This window comes from Nilaparvata lugens, chromosome 1 (assembly GCF_014356525.2).
Source record: "Nilaparvata lugens isolate BPH chromosome 1, ASM1435652v1, whole genome shotgun sequence".
Taxonomy (NCBI): Eukaryota; Metazoa; Arthropoda; class Insecta; order Hemiptera; family Delphacidae; genus Nilaparvata; species Nilaparvata lugens.
The window spans coordinates 27,350,713-27,371,943 of NC_052504.1; the positions used below are offsets into that span (position 1 = coordinate 27,350,713).

Below are 21,231 nucleotides of genomic sequence, written 5' to 3' on the forward strand. Positions count from 1 at the left end.
CTTTTGATCGTTACCTATTTTCTGCTCCAAATTCAAAGTTAAAGCTTAAATATAAATCTCATTAACCAAACTTATCTTAATCAGCTTTCTCCAACAAATATAAAGTCGTGATTTTATACACTAATATAATAGGCATTATTTCAACTATAAGTAAGGTTTTTTAGAGAGGTGTAGAAACCGAAAGTAATAGTCACATTGCAATTTTTTACTGGATAAGAAATTCACATCTTCAGACATACAATACTAACATAACTTTCACTTCATTTCTTTTTTAAACTGTTTTTGAAAAAAATCTATAGTAACATTTGAAAACTTATAACTACGAATTAACTGAATAAATTACGAATAAACCAATAAATAGCTCTTCAATTCCCATCTCTTCTAGTAGCGCCACTTTAATAGATGTATTTAAATAATTAATTGTGAAGTTTGAACATATCACTGCCGGATTTTCTTTTAATCATGTCTGCTATTTTCAGAAACGTTATTGTCACTCTTGGTATTGTCTACTCACGCACAATCTTCTTTTGTAATTAGAGCTTTCAGTTTTTTTACTGTGAGATGAGTAGGGAATTTGGGAAATTAATTTTAGTTGTTTTTGTTGATAATGATGAAAAGTTATATTTTGTGTTTTGCATGAGTTATGAGATATGGAGTGTTCCCTTGAAAAACTGTCCTTCTTGTGGAGTATACCGAATGTTTTAGTTTGATGCGGTAGACATTTGTGCTACAAGCTTTTATGTACCTGTCCTCTGTTGCATCTTCAGCTACTGGTATAGCTGTCAATCCTACAAGTCCATCAATAATGTATTACAATCTTACGTTCATTCTGAGGAAACTGAATTTTATTAATGATTTAATATCGTGCAAATTCATTTTAAAATATTCGAACATGCACTTATCCCCCTTTGACTAAATTATTAGTGGAGAATACTATAAAAATAAAGAATAACCCTTGATTCATAATGAAAAATTCTCTCCCTCATATCATAGAAGTGGAAATACAAATTTTTAATTTGATCACCAGTAAGATCGGAGGTCATATTCCCAGTTAGAAGTAAGTTTTGAGGCTAAGGATTACATAAAGGCATAGGATTGCAAAACGTTTGAATTTGCTTACCCTGAAAAAACACCACGATGAAAATTTCAAAGAAAATCATTCATTTACTTGCATTTTTGCTTTAGAACCTAAGATGTTGTTATTTTAACATATTGGCATTATTATTGAAAGGCTCTTTGCACATTGTAGGCCTACATCTCATCTGTATAGCTGGTGGTTCTATTTAAATTGAGGTTTTTTTTGTAATTCGTTAATTTTAGAATTTGAATCACCAGCCGTTCATTTTTATCTATTTTAAACTCGCATTGTTCAAACGATCTTTCTTGATTATGAATTCAGGTTCGTCACTATAATAGGCACAATTTTAAAAGTCGATCAAAACATTATTAAACTTGGGTTTCCTGAATGTATGATTATATTTGTTTAATCAATCATCACTTTTATAGAAAAATGTAATTATTATCAATTCATTTAAAACAAGTATTTTTGTTGAACATGAATTCATGAATTCAATTTCTCTTGTGCAAGTATCTTATTATTTGTGTATTCGTTTTGTGGGGTTTTGAATTAATAATCATACAGTTTATTTATTTAATGAAGCAAACAAATATATTATTCAAAAAAGAAGAAACAGGCTATTGCTCAAACCTTTTTTTAAATTTTGTCTCAAATAGTCCGAATAGGTTATGTTTATATTAATGTTTCCATCAAACAATTAATCTGAAAACTTCTCATGAGAATAAAACTATCCATTTTATAGTAATGCAAGACCAATCATATCAATTTCTTCACTTAACAACTCTATTAATAAGAACCACTTACGTTTTCGAGATTATTCGTTCAACATTAAATCAAATAACTTTTCTATTTCAATGGCCTAATTTTTTGAGAAACTAAACCTGTTTGATGCGTTTATGGAATTTGAATGAATGGGGTTGCGTTTGCATGAAGGGCTTGTCGGGCTTGCAGGAGAGGCATGTGGAGTTCGAGTCGCCGACGCGGCAGTCGGGGGCGGGAGCTGGGGCGGGGGTGGCTTATGCAGAGGCGGCGGATGCGGAGGGGGCGGATCGGCCCAACCGACTGCACCGTCGCGACACCCCCCACCACCTCAAGAACAAACGCATCAACCAGCATCACAATCTCGACAAAGAGAAAGTGGCTGCCATTATTGCAAACGTCAGTACCACCATCACTCTCTCTCTCTCTCTCTAACGTTCATTTGTCTCAAGGTGAAATGCACTTGCAACTGCCTCCCTTGATTTAATTCAAGTTCATTAGCAAGCTTTCCAGTCTAGCTTGTTACGATACTGGTATTTATCCATTTGGTTACGATTTTGCAAAGATCTATGGTCAGGAGAGAATAACAGAGGCTCAGCCCAAAACTGCCCTCTCCAATTTTCACAAATAGTATCTTGTTCCAAAAAATGAAATCTTGCCCATAGATTATTTAATATTAATGCAACCTACCCAGTCTATACAAATAATAATAGTAATTATAAGCGGTTACATCAAATCTTTATTTATTTCAATTTATCATAGTTTAGGGTTTTATTAATAAATCTCACTTATTTCAACACTTTCAGCTAATATGAACGGTCATGCTTATTCAACATTAATGAACTGTGTTAAATTGGAACTGATAGACGGTTATCCCAATAAGCAATTTAAGATTTGAGTAAAGATTCCAGAAAATAATATTGAAATGATGTCATATTTACAGACAGTGTAATTCCTCAGCCAATATTTGTGAGTATCAAGCGTTGAAAGTACGCTATTCCCTGTTGTTGATAATCCAGTTAATATTTATGGTTAGAGACCTATACTAATAAGAAATGATGAAGCGTTCACTTTTTCTGTTTTGCAAAATTCATTTTAATTTTAATAGAACAGGTTTCTTTATTTATCCACTATGATAATCTAGGTCATGAATGTTATTATGTTGCTTAACTGTAAAATTAGTATTAGGCCACAAAGAGAGAGCTTGAACGTTAGAGTTTACCTGGTTGACTAGTAAATTTCCTAAGAGTAGTTTATCACATTAGTAAATGTGACGATGATGTACTATTTTGTAGTAATCCTAGGAGTGTAGGAGTTCAAAATACGAGTACTGTTCATACACGTACACATACGTTCAATTCATTTACCATGTCAGCTTACATGAATAGCTGAAACTGATTACAATAGAACTGTTGATATTAAATAAAATCTATGACAATTAATGTCAATAATACAATTGCATTATAATAGAAGCCTCTAAAACATATAAGTAGAACATTCTCTACTAACAAAATGAGAGTCCAACTTAATAAATCTCAAATGTATTATAGATACGAATATCTTAAATTATTCGAACTTAGTTATTAAATCTTACATCTGTTATTTAAACCATCTCCATTGGTTTTTATTTTTTTCTTCCTTAATACTGTCTCTTCCATGCATGTTTGTTTGGAGTGTCTGTAATGATTTTGTTTGAAACGTGAAATTGACAATCTTGTTGAATGTTTCTGTCGTCTATCTTTCTATAGTCTACTGTTTTTTTTTTTTGAGTTTTTTTCTTGAAAACTACAATAATTATGATACACAGTAATTTCTTATTTTTCCACATTACATTTATATGCACCACCCTTAAAACTATTGGAATTTTAATGGATGCTGGCTCTTAATGATATAGATATTTGTGCTCTGCACTGAAATATTAAAGGACATTAAAATATCATGATTGAATCACAATCATTAGATCTGTTTCATACCATGAATAGTCAAGTAGTACAAGGAAAAGATTATCAAAACTAAGCTATTATTAAATTTATTATTCATTGCTCAATAACTTTTCCTTGTTTGGATAGAACGTACAGTTCTGAAAATGGAGTATGCATCACAGTCATGTTTTTCCAATTTCAATTCGTGCTAATTTTTCGTATAATATCGTTCAATTCTGTGAATCAATACAGTAACACGAATTATAAAGCTTTCTCCTCTTTTTAGACCAATAGGAAATATGTCAAATATTCTAACAAGTCCAATATTACATTGTAAACATAATAGTTGCGATAAGAGGCTTACCACTTGAGAGTTGTGAATGCGACACTGCATTGTAGGAGATAAGTGCGAGTTGTTGTTTGTGATGATTGTGAAACGAGTGCAATAACAATGTGGCTGCTGACACCTGTGCTGTTATCTTGCTGGGATTGCAGGCGATAAGCAAGAAGAGGGGCGAAGACGACGCTGTAGACAGTGACAGAGGAACGTTCTATCCCACTCCGCCTGACTCGGTGTCCGACCGCACTCATGGTAAATTGCATCACTTATTTAGTTGACATTTATTGATGTGATGATTATCGATTATTCATTGTGTGACACGATTCCTAGACGGCGTGACCGGTTTTGGCACGATGGTTTGTTGCTATTTGTCACAACTTTCTAGTCTTAATTGCTTTTCAATAATGTTATTTCTGAACAGAGTTAACTGAATTACTATACAAATAGACTAAATTCATTTATACCACAGTACTTTGATCGAATTTATTTTTTTCAAATTATTTGACTTGTGAACTCTTTAGTGAGAATACATTCTTCCATATCATAATCAAAGAGAGTTTTTTATGAAAATATTTTCTGTGATATTCTAACTACTTTGTTTTTACAAGTATACAATCGATGAGTCATTGGCATTGATGCTTCTGATCTAAATGTTTTTTCAATGATTCATACGGTTGATGTGACGTTTCAACTATCTTCTCTGCGAGCACAATCGTGCTTTATGCTCAGTTGTTCTAGTTGTTATTCATAGAACGTATGAAATTGCTTCTTTTAACTACTGATGCTGTCTAATAAATCGCCTTTAAATAATCGATAAATTTTTAATTGTTATTGAATCATAAAATTACGATTGTGGTAAACAAAGACATTAATCCACTACATTCCCCTCTAATAAAAGTATTTTATTATGTCTTAGACTGGTGAGATGAATGATTGAAACATCTTATTAAAGTTATAATTAAGATATAACTTGACCAAAAATAATGATAGCTCATTATTAATTTATCTTATCTCATTGATCCTATTGTAGTAATATATTAGCACTAACACATTATTTGTGTTTCCACTTGTTAGTGTTGATACTTCGTGGCTTGAAATGATCAGCGTTATTGGTAGTTCATAAATAATTTAACTATATTTAGTACTTAGTTGATGAAATGCATATTTTTTCTTTTTTAAAAATAATCTTGAACGATATGTAGTTTACAAAGTCGTAGAGAATAAAAACTCATATATCAGGCAAAGATTGAGATGAGCAGTTTGGTTATTAAAAAGAAGCTGTATTACTTATCCAGTTACAGTTTGATTTTTTATTTGCAATATTTTGTTATTACAATTAATGAAATCATTCATTATTCAGATCTGGGAGTGAGCCAAAGCGACATCAGAGAAGAGACATTCGACATTCACATAAAGAAAACATCATCTGGACTTGGACTGTCAATAGCCGGTGGCCTGGGGTCGACGCCTTTCAAGGGCGAGGATGAGGGAATTTTCATATCGAAAATATCCGAAGGAGGACCGGCTGATTGTGCAGACCTCAGGGTGAGTTACCAGTCTGAAAGGGAAGTGGTATATCTCAAGATAACTATTTCTGTACTTTCGTATGTACGAGATAATGGCGAGTCTCATTTTTCTACCATTAGTTCAATCATTACTCTTCAGCTTTGAAAAAACGTGTTCGTTGGTACTGAACTTCCAGTTTCAAATAGACCTGTTGAAATCTTTAACTTTGTTTTGTGAAGTTATGTTTATATTTATTATGATATTTCTGAGTATCAATTGCCCAATTATCGCTTGAACTTATTTTATATTAAGACTCCAAAATGAATTACAGATGTTTTCAACATAACTATGTAATAATATACTATAACAGTGCAATCACCATTAAAATATATTGATTTTTATTGTGTGCTCAATGAATGATATGAACATGACAAAAATCAATGAACGCTTTTGGAAAAAGCCTCTTATTTATACGACCTCAGCAATCTGCGAGTAAAGATATCTTTATAAAGCACTAGGTACTGTATTATTAGTTGTTCATCTGTTCTCAATCTAACAGATAGTTTGTCCTTTATTCCATTAATTATTCCTCAATTGTTGAAATATTTGCTTGTTTCAACAGGTGGGTGATAAAGTGATATCGGTGAATGATCGTTCTCTGGTCGGCATCAACCATTACGACGCCGTTGAAATCCTTCTTACGGCTGGTTCAGATCTGGTTCTCCGGATAGTAAGGGAATTCGGTCCTATTCCGAATAAGGTAAGTAGAACTATAAGCTAACTTGTAATATTACTAAAACTTATCGATCTTACAGATCTATTAGGTTCTATTAATATCATAATTGAATATAAATATTTTCAAACCTTTATAACTTAATCTCAATTTTACTTGGTAGTTTTATTCGAAGACAATAATAAAACTGTAATAATACTCCAATTCTGAATTTTTTGTTATTGTATGTATTACTGATTTAATTCTCCACTGATTTTCTCAATAGAATTATTTGAAAGTGCAGACTAAACATTACCTTATTTGGACATTTTTTATCATAATTCGGGAATGGAATAGTAAAGGCGAAGCCTATTTTTTATCTCTCAATTATTCTATGATTATGTGATTATATCATTGATGAAAAAGAAAAAAATGATTGAATAACAATTTAGATTGTAGTATATACTTTCATCTACAATATTTATCTTGATATGCGATTTCGACAGAAATTTCTACTTCAGTTTAAACGTTTCTAGTATTGGTCAATAGTATTCGTGTAGAATTGAACACATTCAATGTTATTTATTAATAGGCTATATAGTAACAATACAATAGTACAATGCAATCCAGTTAAAAACAACAGGCACCCAAACTGATTTTAACCTTTATTTAAATTGAACAGATCAGAGCTCATGTTTTGATTTACACACAATTTCAAGTCCAAAAAATGTATCAACTAGAATTTTGAATTTATCTGATTAATTGAGCATCAATAATTTTTCTTGTGAGAGGAGCATCCATTTTGTATCTTCACGTTTATTTTGAACGCCTCATGCAGCCTTACCAAATATTTTTTTTTATTAATTACAGCAAAACTCGCCGACAGCGCGAACTGCTGATTCAGCATGTTCGAGCTTGAGCACAAGTCGAGCGCCGAGTGCCGCATCTCATACGTCGGGATTCGAGAGTGCGTCGGCACTGAATGGACCCACCTCGCACCCAAAGCCCAAACACAACGATGACGTCAAAAAACAGAAACTATTAGTTTACACGACGCTGATCCGAGCGCAGAACGGTCTCGGCTTCAGTATTGCTGGTGGTAAAGGCTGTGTGGTGGAGAACGATTCGGATATTATTTATATATCGAAAATAACGCCAGGTGGAGTGGCCGAGAAGGACGGGAAGCTGCAGGTGGGCGATCGGGTCAAGTCGATAAACGGGGTGGACATGACGGGAGCCACGCATGCGCAGGCGGTTGGTCTGCTCACCAACATGGAGAGGTTTGTGCGGCTGGTGGCTGAGCGGGAGGTGCCAGTCTCTGAGCTGCAGCAACAGCAGCAGAGGTCGCCGCGACTGTTTGGGCCGCCGAAGCCCTACTCGACGGCGCAGGGAGGCCTCTACTCACCCGACAGCTACATGGCCAACCGGCCTGGCTACACGGCTTCCCCCGCCGTCGCTGCCCCAGCCGCCGCACCGCCCAAGCCCGCTCCACGAAAGCTCACACATTCCACCTCGTCAACCACCTCTGAACCCGAATCTCCGCAGGTAAGTTGAATTCCACCCAGTGAACGATTCAGTTAACGTGGCAGCAGCCAGGCCCTCATGTGCACGCCCGCAAACTCACTACACGCTGCCACGTTCTATGAATCGTTCTGTGCTGTACTTGGTCAAGTTTTTGTTCGCTTTGTCAGGATTTGATTAAGTTTTCACGAATATTGGGAAATTATAATACAGCAATAGATCTGGGAATTGGGATGAACATTTTGTAGAAGTTTTTTGTCTATCAGTCTCAGGGGAAGACAATAAAGTATTTGTTATTTTTGAGTTACAGTGTTGAATACATTACTCAGAACGTGATGACATTAAAACATCATAGAGAACATATAGAGAAATGCAGGTAGAGAAAAACAAATAGAGAGTTATTGTTTTAAAATAGAAAGTAACTTTCCCCAATAAATGAAAATAATATAGCAATACATAACTACATAGTCGAAACAAAACAATCAATCTGCATTTAGGCCTAAATAATTTGATCATTGAAAATAAACATGTGGACCAATTAATAGTGTTATTCCACTTGATAGGATTTAAGAATCAATCATATTTTAAAATAAAATCACTCATTAAATAGCTTTAAAATAATGTCCCTGACAGTTGAATATTATTTTAAATTATAATAATAATATTCGTTTATTCATAAAAACCAAAGCAAAAAGATGTGAATTAATTACACATACTCATATCGGTAGTTGTCACTCATAAATAATTTATAATAGGAAAGCAATTCCTGCATCGGTGTAGAACTTGAGAATCAAATCGCATTAGAAATTCGAATCTCTCACTAGAAAACCTACTATTAACCACGTACAATTCTATGGCTTATGAGAGCATTATCCCTGGTTAAAACAACGTATGCGTTGAAAACAATTTGAATTGAAAATAGAAGAGAACTGAGACATGTATGATAAATCTATTATAATTATAATTTTAAAAATATATCCTACTTGAATGGTAACTCCTACCGAGCATTCATTTGTTTGCCAAACGAGTCTATTCACCAAATCCTTCAAGTTGCTAGGTTCAATTTTCATTACACAATGCAACTGTAGAGTTACAGCCTTTCATTAATAACTAAGATTGCTACTAGAGCCACCAAATAGTTCAATTATTAATAAATGTGACTCTTATAAGTCAGCCTGTTGATTTATAAGTCAGTTAACAGCAGCATTAAAGTTGAAATGAAATTAATGTTGAAATCATCAAGTAGCTTAGGTGAACAAATCCCATCCTATTCAATTCATCACAATAAAGCGGGTTCTTATGTATTAACATAATCTAATGTTAATAACAAATAATGTTCTAATATTTATTGGTGGAGTGTTGTAATACTCATGTATTGTATGTGTAAGTTTGTATTAATTCATGTGATTACAACTAATTTATTTGTAGTATAACAAGGTGCATTTATGTTAAATTTTCACTAGCGTTTGTGCCTGAATGCATGATAATTTTGATTTATATAACCCAAGAAATGTAAATAATAAATTTTTGTTTATCAAAGATCTTATCAACTTCCAGGTTTATTTGGGTAATATAGAAACAAGTGAATGGTCGATTCAATTACATTAGTTGCAAATCATAATTATATCAAATAATTGCAAATAATCAAATCATCTCCATTGTATAGTAAATGAATTTTAGCAACTTTTTTGATTTTCCATTTGCCGTATCCAGTTTCCATTTTCTAAACCATTTGTAATATGAAATAATCTTTGAAATTGTATAAATGTTCTAAATTTTTATAAAAAGGTTATCCAGTAGATACATTGACAATCATTGTTAAATGGTCACCTCTGTACAGTGACGATCATTATCTCCATTTTGCCAATATTCGCAATCTCGAAGTTTCCTCATTGCTTAATAGCATTAAACGTATTGTCGTACCATTAATACTATTATGTATTTTCTGGCAGTTTGATAATTATTGCAAAATGCCATATTCCCACATTTGCTATTTCGTCCTCCATTGCAGTTAGGGTTATATGAAGAGTTGTTCTTACAACAATTAATTTCATAAACTAGAGCTTTTTTATAAATTTTCAGTATGAAAACCTTTTTATTGAACTTGCTTGCTAAAACAACTTGTATATGGGCTGGAAACTTGACTTCAGCATGATGGAAATTGAAATAACTGTCCAAGTTAACTAAGCTCACATTAACACATCAAAAATGTAATATAAATTTGTCGAATAATAAAAAATGACAATGTTCAGGAAACCCGTTGCAGCAATAACTTAGCATATTTATATTAAAATGTATGTTTAATAACCTTAATGCAAACCGGAATTACCATCAAAATAACTTGAGAATGCATACCTAGCTTTGAAAATCTAATTTTTCATCAGGGTTTGAAAATAAGAAAACAAATTATTTAAAAATAGCCTTGCGTGTTTTGGTTCAGTTTAAAAGCATGCTTAACATATCTATCATATTGCTCTGAAAACAGTTTAAATAGATTTTTCCAAGTAATGAAAGGTTTTCATATCCAAGGTACATTTCAATGATATTGAAATCTTTGTGTCAAGTTGAGCACAGATGAATTTCAACAATTTTATTTTATTGCTGTTCGTATGTCATTTGACTATGCAGTAGGTTGAGTAGTAGGAATCCAGTAGCTTAAAAAAAGGAATGGAATGAAGGCTTGAGCTGTATTATTTTGTGATTCATTTCTAATTTTTCACTTGTTTACCCAATCTGTATTATCAAAGATTGTTTAATGTGTTGAAGTTAAGCTGCTTTGATAATAATTATGTTTCTATTATTGTAGCATTTGAAGAGTTTTGGCGTATGCATAAGCTTCAATTATTTTCCATTCTAGGTATTTCTTGCAAATAACAGGAGAATTGAAAGAAGTTATCATTCTCAAGTGGAATCTTCAATTTTATAATTAGCTTGATTTAGTCTCAAAATGTTATAGCATACCTACTACCCATCTTTATGTCTGGTTACATGTTTTTGTGCCTACTTGCTTCCAATTTTCTGTTCATGTGAGCTTTTTGTGATTGATTTCATGTATGGTTTGGTTTGCAAATGGTTCTCAGCTTCTTTTCAGTTGTATTAATTATTAATCCATTGGATGTAGAAGTGTAATATTTCTAATAGTGATTTTCCAATGTTGACGTTTTCTACTAATTGATAAAGAAACCCCTCGTAATATTTCTGTAGTACATAATATAGGCACCAAATTCGGGTGATAAGTGGGGCAGAATTACGACTGATTTGTTGATCGATTGTAGAGATACTGATAAAGATTCGTTAATTCAACAGTAAATTTAGCTAACAGTCATACAATTTAACAAGATTTGAACCGTTGAATGCATTCAAAATTTATTTTGTTTATATAATCACAGTTTATGTATATTCACAATACCTTTGTTATAAAAACACGAAGGATACAGTAAACTCATTTAAACAATCTCACTTAAATTGTCATTTCTATATTATTGCTGTGCTGGGATGACAATTTATTATTGAAAAGTACTGTATATTATATTCATTTTTCTGACAAATTTGAATATGTTCAATGACAGATCTCATTGCATTTTAGAAGTTATTATCTAAAGTAGCATTTGATTGTGAATTCTTGATAGTTTGAAGCCTGAAAGTAGCGTTCCGGTTGTAATAGCATAAACCGAGATTGAACGGTAAATATTTATTCGATCAATTTTTCTACAGATTTTGAAGATGAAATCATTATTAATGAAATACATTATCTTTGTGTCAAAATTTCGGGTTTAATTTGAGTTAATATTACAGCTTATTATAGTTGATCTGTCTCATTCAATTTGTTTTCTGGGTTGGGATCATAGTTTCAAAATGGGTTTAGGTAAAATTCCTTATCGCTTATTCTTTGTTAGTTTTGCTTGACTATTTTGAACAGTGCCTGTAGCATGCTCTAGTGATTTATTCTCTCGGAGCCGATATCCACTGTTGATGTAATTGATAAGGTAAGTCTATTTGATATTTAATTCATTTGCGATATTTTCTGAAAATCTCGATCGTCGTAAATCTGGGATACAATCGCGACAAGAGGTATTCATGTGGACGCAACTGAAATTCTCTAAGGGTGTTGCCTATTTTCAGAATTTTCTCTATGGTTGTTATCAGATTTTTAATTCATGCTTTGCTTTTGAAGTTGTATGCTTGTTGAAGGTTTATAGATTCGGTTTTCTTTCCACATTCTTCAATTCGATTGAAATTAGTACATTCCATTAAACTTAGCGAGTTTCAAGGAATTCTGGTGCTTTTCCAATAATTGCCAATCAGTCGCTTATCAATGTTGAAATATTTGTTGAATAATATGGAAATGTGGTCATACTTCCTAATAATATATTTCAGCCTGCTTGTTGACTCTCTGTTGCCAATCCAAGCTTGCTATGCTTCTAATCAACGACGTAAATGGTTCTATCCTTCATTTTAATCTATTAATATCTTTCAAACGATGTTTCGAAAGATAACATTATTCAGGAGGATGTTTTTGATGGTAAATTTAAGAGATTGAGCTCAAGAACTCGTTTAACAATGTTTGTCTAGTAATAAAAAATCAGTACAATATTTAACAGTTTTCTTTTGCTCATCAAGTATCGTTTTAAAGATCAAATTTTGATAAAAGTCTCTAGTCTGTGATTAAACCTTTTCATTGTTAATAAACCGATTCAGGCTGGTTGAGTGCCTTAGGTGAAGTATTGAGTCTCACTCTTTCAGAAACAAGCTCTCAAATGTATGTGTAAAACCATAGTTTTTAATGAGATACCCCAATCAAAATGTCTCATCTCTGCATTTTCAACACTTATATTTGCTATCACAAATTCATTTTTATAATTTGAATCAGGCTACAACACTCTTAGTACGGTATATTTTTTACTTTTCAGAATTCTAATCTACTCTAATTTTTTTTTTAAACGAACCATTTGCATAAAACCATACATTTTTTAATGCTATCTGATTTGCTCTTGTGTAAAAACATGATTACTTTTTATTGCAAATATATATTTTTTTCTTCACTTGTGTTTCTTCCGTATATCTGTATATCTTCCGTATATCTGTTTACTGTCTGATAATAAACTTTGTAAGCCTACAATATCCATTTTCAGCTGTCCAACCTTACTTTACAATATGAAACAAATCACTATCCTTTATTTCAGCTCTAATAATTTTCTGCTATTTAAATTTTCAAATTTATCTTCTTTTATACATATTCTATCAAAGTTGTATGTTTGATCTTTGTACCAAGATCTATTTGTATAATTTTTCATTGAAGACACTAATAAATTCTTTCTTTTCAGGATGTGACCCTGGTGAAAGCTGGTGGTTCTCTGGGTTTCAGTATTATTGGAGGGACTGATCATTCATGCATTCCATTTGGTGGTGCCAATCCAGGAATATTTGTTTCACATGTAAGTCTTGTTACGATAATTATTTAGAAGTTATTTATTGCTGATGTAAAAGTTTTACAAAATTTAAAGTTCAATTGAGTAGCTCTATTCAATTATTTAAAATGGAAGTCCAACTTTTGTTATTTGGTTGTATTGAATTTCGGTAGTTTACTGGATATGTCCTCCAAGTTTTGAAGGTAAAATACAAACTGGTGACACATTGGTGTAACAGCGTACTTCACAAAAGAGAGATGAGTGGAAGTATGGTTTTGGTGGATTCTAACAAGTTTTCTTTTTTTTACTATTTCAAGAAATATCACAACATATTAACGATAATAATTATCAAAATGATTGGGAGAGAAGAAAAAAATAAGGTTAATCTTGAGCTATTTCTCTTCACAATTTTCATAAGATGGCAAAGTCAAAAAAGAGGCTAGGTTTTCACTTTCACATAATAATTTTTAGTTCAAGATTTATACAAACCAGAATTTTGAATTTAGATGTATTGAATACCAAAAACCAAATTTGAATATTCCACTCAACACTGAATTGGAAAATTTGATCGATTTAAGAAAATCTAGAACTTGAAAATCAAGTTCCTTCCTTTTAAAAGCACAGCTATAAAGTTATTCAAGCTTTAATACAATAAAGATTTCGAAAGTATATGGCACCATTTACTGATATGCTAGCGGTCACCCATCCAATGGAGTTCTAATCTCTTCACATTTAATAGGATGAACGAACTATTAAAAGTATCAACACGATGACTTATAATTCTCTATTTTGATATTAATCAAATGTCAATGTCACTTATAAATTAGTGACTAATAGTAAACCTTTATTTCAATAAACGTGGAATATGTGAGGTCTTTGTCTAATCCACCCTTGTGCATAGACTTTTTTATGCTCTCACAATGTGTTCTTGTAGGAAAATTAATTTTCCTACAGTTACCTTGGAAAGTGGCCATTCCTGCACTGATTACAGAACGCAAAGAATCACTTTTCCGCTCTAGTGCGGGAAAATTTTTTTCTGCACTCCAGATTTGCAACATGGCAACGCAAAATAGTTAGTAGGTTATATGGAGCACCAGTGCAGCAAAATCAAAATTAAGTTGGTAACAGTGACTGTTATTATAATAATAACGATGGACAAGGACATGGACACCGAGAACAGCCACCACATCAGTGACAGCCGCCCCGCCATTCAAACACTACTACATTATTATCCAATTTGACAATAAATTAAGGTTGTTATTAATAACAGCATCACACACACAAACATTTGATGGATTTCAGGGAATTTTACCCATAATTACCCACTTTACATATTCAATGGTAACTGTCGGAAAAATTAAATGTGAAATACGTGCGCAAAGTTCCTCTGTTGCACTCAAGAAACCATTCCGGTGAAACGTTTCTTTCGGTGCAGCAAACTGTCACTTTGCGCACTAGTTGCACAAATAACTATTCCCTTTCTTTTCAACTATAGGTTGTTCCTGGAGGCATAGCTGCGAATTCTGGTAAACTGAGAATGGGAGACAGAATATTGAAAGTTAACGGCCAAGATATTTCCAAGTGCAGTCATCAGGATGCCGTTATGGCACTACTCACCTCTGGCGATGAAATTGTTCTCAATGTTCAACACGATCCACTTCCTGAAGGCTATCAGGTATGCATTACAACACCTCTATCAATTATCCAATTTTTGCTCCGCCCTGTTATTCTTATCTCCTTTTTTAACATTTCTTATTAACTTTGCATTATCCTCTCGAATTTCTTTTATACGTAGAATAACATCTATTGAATAACATAATAATAGCAATCCTGCCTGAATGTCATTCTAAGTCAATTCAGTAATTTTCAAGATCATTCATCATATATATTACACTACTCTTTACATAAGTACACTACTACGAATTCACATGACCACCATAGCAACCTCAGCACCTATTTTCAAAATTTGTTTGTGCCTGCTTCCTATAACGAAGTAAATATTTTTGCTTAATCATAAACAACAAGTTTAAATCAATCATAAAAAATCCATACAATTAGCTTTTACATTTTTTCTTAATAATTATACATTGTCTCCAGGTCCAGGTGCCTTATGTGAATGCTGTTATTCATATAAGCACTCCAGGTCAATGGAAAAAAATCTAAAAAAAGATAAATAACAGTGAATCGAATAAGTTACGAGTTTTTGATAAATTCCGTAATATGCATTATTATACTTTATAATATCACCGTGATAAAATTTCATTGTTGATCATAATTTAAAATATAATTATGAGAGTAATTTTCAAATCAGCTAAGTTCTTTAGATAAGCTTTATGAAAAATAACTGGAATTCTATCTGTAGCCGAAGTCATTATTAGTTGTTTTAATGATTCCTACGTACTACAGAGAATTCGAACTCCTCATTTTAAGACTTTCAGACTTTGTACACTTTTGTTAAGACTTTGCTTATTCAAACAATATGTACCTCATTCAAATTGCATTTTTTATTAGTAATAGATTAGAATTCGCGGAGAAAATTGAACTCGTTATCCAAATTAACTTTTTCGGCCGAAGATTTAACTTCTTCGAGCCCACAAGTGCTCTAGGCTCATGCATGGGTGAGGGTAACCGTCCACTGGAACCTTATTCAACCGATCCGTTCGGCCGTTGGATCGGTCGAATCTGCCGGCCGTCAACTCGGCCGAATACGGTCGTCCATTGAAACCGTTTTCGTCAGTCCAGTTCAGTAGTTGGCTGGTTGCCAGAAAGTGAAGTGGAAAGCTAGTTAGTAGGGAAAGTGATTCTTCTTTGTGTGTTTACTTACAAATCTGTAAGATTTCAATGAAATTATGCTAGGCCTACTTGAAAATACCTACTAATTATCAATTATTCATTTATCGATTTATTTATTACATTCCACAATCACAATATCAATATATTATAACACAATTATTTCTACTTTCTAATTCCACATCAGTAGAATTTTCTACATTTTTCCACTTGAATTCAGTTTTTTTCTCTTAGTTTTTTGTTGTTGGAAACAACATATAATTTAAACTCATAATTTCCCCAACACATTATAATATCTGTTCAAATTCACAGGTATTTATTCATATCATCATACAAAATCATTATTAAATATCTATTTATTAACTAAATATCAACTAAAGTGAACGTATTCTATCTTAAAAACTTTCAATGATATTGTTTGATGACTTTGGAGGGTTATTTGAGGATGAACTCTATGAAACAATTATAGAGTATGGTGTGTTGAATTTTCAGCGGTCATTGAAATATAACAATGCTTGTAAAACATCTTTATGACACAGAACAACTCCAAAAAACAAAAACAAACCATTTAAGGTTCGGCCGGATAGAGCCGGAAATCCCATTCAATTCGGATTGAAAACGACCGTGCACGGTCTTATGAACCTGTTGCAATGGATGAACATCTATCTATTCCTTTCTTTTCAACTATAGGTTGTTCCTGGAGGCATTGCTGCGAATTCTGGTAAACTGAGAATGGGAGACAGAATATTGAAAGTTAACGGCCAAGATATTTCCAAGTGCAGTCATCAGGATGCCGTTATGGCACTACTCACCTCTGGCGATGAAATTGTTCTCAATGTTCAACACGATCCACTTCCTGAAGGCTATCAGGTATGCATTACAACACCTCTATCAATTATCCAATTTTTGCTCCGCCCTGTTATTCTTATCTCCTTTTTTAACATTTCTTATTAACTTTGCATTATCCTCTCGAATTTCTTTTATACGTAGAATAACATCTATTGAATAACATAATAATAGCAATCCTGCCTGAATGTCATTCTAAGTCATTTCAGTAATTTTCAAGATCATTCATCATATATATTACACTACTCTTTACATAAGTACACTACTACGAATTCACATGACCACCATAGCAACCTCAGCACCTATTTTCAAAATTTGTTTGTGCCTGCTTCCTAAAACGAAGTAAATATTTTTGCTTAATCATAAACAACAAGTTTAAATCAATCATAAAAAATCCATACAATTATCTTTTACATTTTTTCTTAATAATTATACATTGCCTCCAGGTCCAGGTGCCTGATGTGAATGCTGTTATTCATATAAGCACTCCAGGTCAATGGAAAAAAATCTAAAAAAGATAAATAACAGTGAATCGAATAAGTTACGAGTTTTTGATAAATTCCGTAATATGCATTATTATACTTTATAATATAATATCACCGTGATAAAATATCATTGTTGATCATGATTTAAAATATAATTATGAGAGTAATTTTCAAATGAGATCAGTTCTTTAGATAAGCTTTATGAAAAATAACTGGAATTCTATCTGTAGCCGAAGTCATTATTGGTTGTTTTAATGATTCATATGTACTACAGAGAATTCGAACTCCTCATTTTAAGACTTTTAGACTTTGTACACTTTTGTTAAGACTTTGCTTATTCAAACAATATGTACCTCATTCAAATTGCATTTTTTATTAGTAATAGATTAGAATTCGCGGAGAAAATTGAACTCGTTATCCAAATTAACTTTTTCGGCCGAAGATTTAACTTCTTCGAGCCCACAAGTGCTCTAGGCTCATGCATGGGTGAGGGTAACCGTCCACTGGAACCTTATTCAACCGATCCGTTCGGCCGTTGGATCGGTCGAATCTGCCGGCCGTCAACTCGGCCGAATACGGTCATCCATTGAAACCGTTTTCGTCAGTCCAGTTCAGTAGTTGGCTGGTTGCCAGAAAGTGAAGTGGAAAGCTAGTTAGTAGGGAAAGTGATTCTTCTTTGTGTGTTTACTTACAAATCTGTAAGATTTCAACTATCGAATGGATTTCAATGAAATTATGCCTACTACTACTATAGGCCTACTTGAAAATACCTACTAATTATCAATTATTTATTTATCGATTTATTTATTACATTCCACAATCACAATATCAATATATTATAACACAATTATTTCTACTTTCTAATTCCACATCAGTAGAATTTCATTTTTCCACTTGAATTCAGTTTTTCTCTTAGTTTTTTGTTGTTGGAAACAACATATAATTTAAACTCATAATTTCCCCAACACATTATAATATCTGTTTAAATTCACAGGTATTTATTCATATCATCATACAAAATCATTATTAAATATCTATTTATTAACTAAATATCAACTAAAGTGAACGTATTTTATCTTGAAAACTTTCAATGATATTGTTTGATGACTTTGGAGGGTTATTTGAGGATGAACTCTATGAAACAATTATAGAGTATGGTGTGTTGAATTTTCAGCGGTCATTGAAATATAACAATGCTTGTAAAACATCTTTATGACACAGAACAACTCCAAAAAACAAAAACAAACCATTTAAGGTTCGGCCGGATAGAGCCGGAAATCCCATTCAATTCGGATTGAAAACGACCGTGCACGGTCTTATGAACCTGTTGCAATGGATGAACATCTATCTATTCCTTTCTTTGTTGGGGGATCGTTCGGACGAGTTCGGTAGTTTTCGGCCGATGCTAGTTCGGACGAAATCGGTTCCAGTGGACGGCCCACCCAATGAGGCGGATGATGAGAGATGATTGCTCCTTTGAACAACAACAACTAACGATTCCTTGATAGATTATTTTGTATTGTCGAATGTTCGAGGTCTATAATATAGGCCTTAAATGTAGTACTAAAGGTCTTGAAATTATAATATGATTTTCCAAAGCTTTCTGAGTCGGGATATAGCGAAGTTATGGTAAGAATTGAAGGAAATCAAATCGCTTGGTACAAATAATCGATTCGTGTCTGCATGGAGTACCGTGTTGAATCAATTTAATGCTTTGAAACATTGTCAATATAATAGTTGAATAAATAATGGAAGTAGAAACACTTGTGTGTATAGAAGATTCGTGATTAATCTCAGTTGATATTTATTTTCTTGTTGGTTATGTTAAATAGTCTAGGTTTTTCTTTTTCTCTGTGAATCAAGACTAGAGATTTAGAGACATCGAAGAATGATTTAAAAAAAAAATTAATATACATGTACGAAAAAATAATTAAATAAGAAATAACTTGTGCTAAAATTGTTTTATATTGCGATCATGTAATTATTTTATATATTGACATTCAATAATCGCAGCGCGAAATGTTGCTTAGTTGAAATTTTTACCAAATTCGTTGCGCAATTATTATTATTCAATTTAAAAATTTCTGTTCAAACTACCTTATGTATTGAGGTACTGTATTCCTCACTCAATTGAACAGAAATTAAAAAAATGGAGATAAATGTGGTATATTTTAAAAATCAATTCAAGTGCTTTTTAAAAAGTAATCTCATCCACAGTTGCTTATATAAATCTCTTGTGAACTAAAATATATAATATATAAATGAAATAAACCTTGAATTCATTATCATCAACCTTTAAAATACCATACATATAATACGATCAGTTAAAACACTCATTAAAGATATTTATTTATAGAAGATTTCATCACCAGTCAGCTCATTTATATTCAAATGAAAAGTTTCTAGTCTAGTACTCTCGTAGCGTATTGTTTATTTGCAGTAATATACAAGGGTAAGTAAATAATTTTCAACAATATGGGTGCATTCTATGTTGGCAGAAATGTTGTTTGTCGTTGATGAAGCTTGCTTTGTAGTTATAATATCTATCTGAATACCCGTGCAAGCTCAAATCAGTCATCACTAGCAAGCTTATCACAGCCATTTCACTTTTCATTTACATCAAAGAAGAAACGTTAAGTGAAACGCTTTTTGTGGTAGGAAGTGTAGCAGGGAACGAAATCAAAAGAAACTAATTTGTAGGAAACACTTCACTTCATCAGTGGCAGAAATTTATCGAAACTGTCGATGAAAACTACAGAAATAGTTTTTTCCCACAACGGATCGTCTGAAAATGATTTCTGGTCAATTTTGTCCCCTGATACAACTTTTGACCGACCATGAAAAACAGATCTCTGTTTGTCTCCATTTCCTTTAGTGCAAATGAAAAGGGAAGTGGTCATGATTAACAACCTGTCAATGATGATGGAAAACAGCTTTAAACTTGTTCAGGTATAAGGGCAAAAAATATACAAAGCAAGCATTATCAACGCAAAACAACAGTACTGCAAACATGAACAAAACACACCTATATTGAGGATAATAATTGACTTCCCCTCGTAATACGTTGTCTTATGTGTCTACTTTCAATCGTATTCATCTAGTTGCAAGTCACTGCTTTGTTTGCTACACCATACTGTCAAAATATTTAATGAATTGGTTATATTAACATTTATTATTGAGAGCATGTGGAGAGCTGAATTATTCTATTAAGTTAACAAATTAGATCAATTAGTTGAATTTCACGTATTATTAACTAACTTCTGTTATTACATAATTTATCATTTACAACTGCTTTAGCTTTTATTACATACATTTTTCGATTTGAGGCGAATGTATTAACATTTTTCAGTAAAGTGTAGCATGGGTATATTCAATGCTTCTTCTTGCCTTTCGAGTATCAATTTTGAGTCGCAATGAAAGCTTATTCAGTTTCATTTGATCAGTAAAAATTGAAATGAATAGATGAATATTGCACATGATATAAGTTTAAATTTTAAGTTCCACAGCATAATATCTTCTTTTTATTTCTCTATTGTTTTGTTAGTGTTATTGAGTTGTTTTTTTGTTATTATATGAGTTGTTTAAATGTTATTGAGTTGTGAATTTCATTTTCTATTATCCCTCTCTCATTTTATTGTGTTCAACTCTTTCAGTGTTACTTGCTTCTTGTCATTCAGACTTCCTACTTCTCTTCGACTTCTCGTCATCTTAGTAGATTGAACGTAAATCTAAACGTAATAAATTAAAAATATGAATTATCTTTACTATTAATCTTGTGCGTATTCAAAATCTTTCTGAATTGAAAATTTCCATTAATTTCCATATGGAACATTGATGAATAAAAGCTGTTTTGTTCCATCCAAT

General features: G+C 32.4%; 1 protein-coding gene and 1 long non-coding RNA gene across 15 annotated transcripts in view; one reads left to right on the forward strand and one right to left on the reverse strand.

Annotated features, from left to right (window-relative positions):
- Positions 1–21,231, forward strand: part of LOC111064130 (protein scribble homolog) — a 121,538-nt gene that overhangs the window by 64,519 nt on the left and 35,788 nt on the right. For 6 of the 14 annotated variants that reach the window (XR_005570768.1, XR_005570771.1, XR_005570785.1 and 3 more), the window contains 7 exons: positions 2,012–2,236; positions 4,255–4,351; positions 5,460–5,644; positions 6,228–6,365; positions 7,188–7,862; positions 13,163–13,273; positions 16,727–16,906. Coding sequence is in view for 7 of the 14 variants with exons in the window: in XM_039423836.1 (XP_039279770.1) it covers positions 2,012–2,236; positions 4,255–4,351; positions 5,460–5,644; positions 6,228–6,365; positions 7,188–7,862; positions 13,163–13,273; positions 16,727–16,906 (1,611 nt within the window). In the remaining 7 variants the exon portion in view is untranslated. Of the gene's footprint in view, positions 1–2,011; positions 2,237–4,254; positions 4,352–5,459; positions 5,645–6,227; positions 6,366–7,187; positions 7,863–13,162; positions 13,274–14,741; positions 14,922–16,726; positions 16,907–21,231 lie in introns of all 14 variants that reach the window. The other 8 variants (XR_005570769.1, XM_039423827.1, XM_039423849.1 and 5 more) reach the window with 5 other exon arrangements.
- LOC120350520 lies at positions 396–4,732 on the reverse strand. Its single transcript, XR_005570832.1, has 3 exons — positions 4,124–4,732; positions 3,060–3,231; positions 396–788 (listed from the first exon to the last, which is right to left on the reverse strand). It is a non-coding gene; the product is annotated as an uncharacterized LOC120350520 (long non-coding RNA).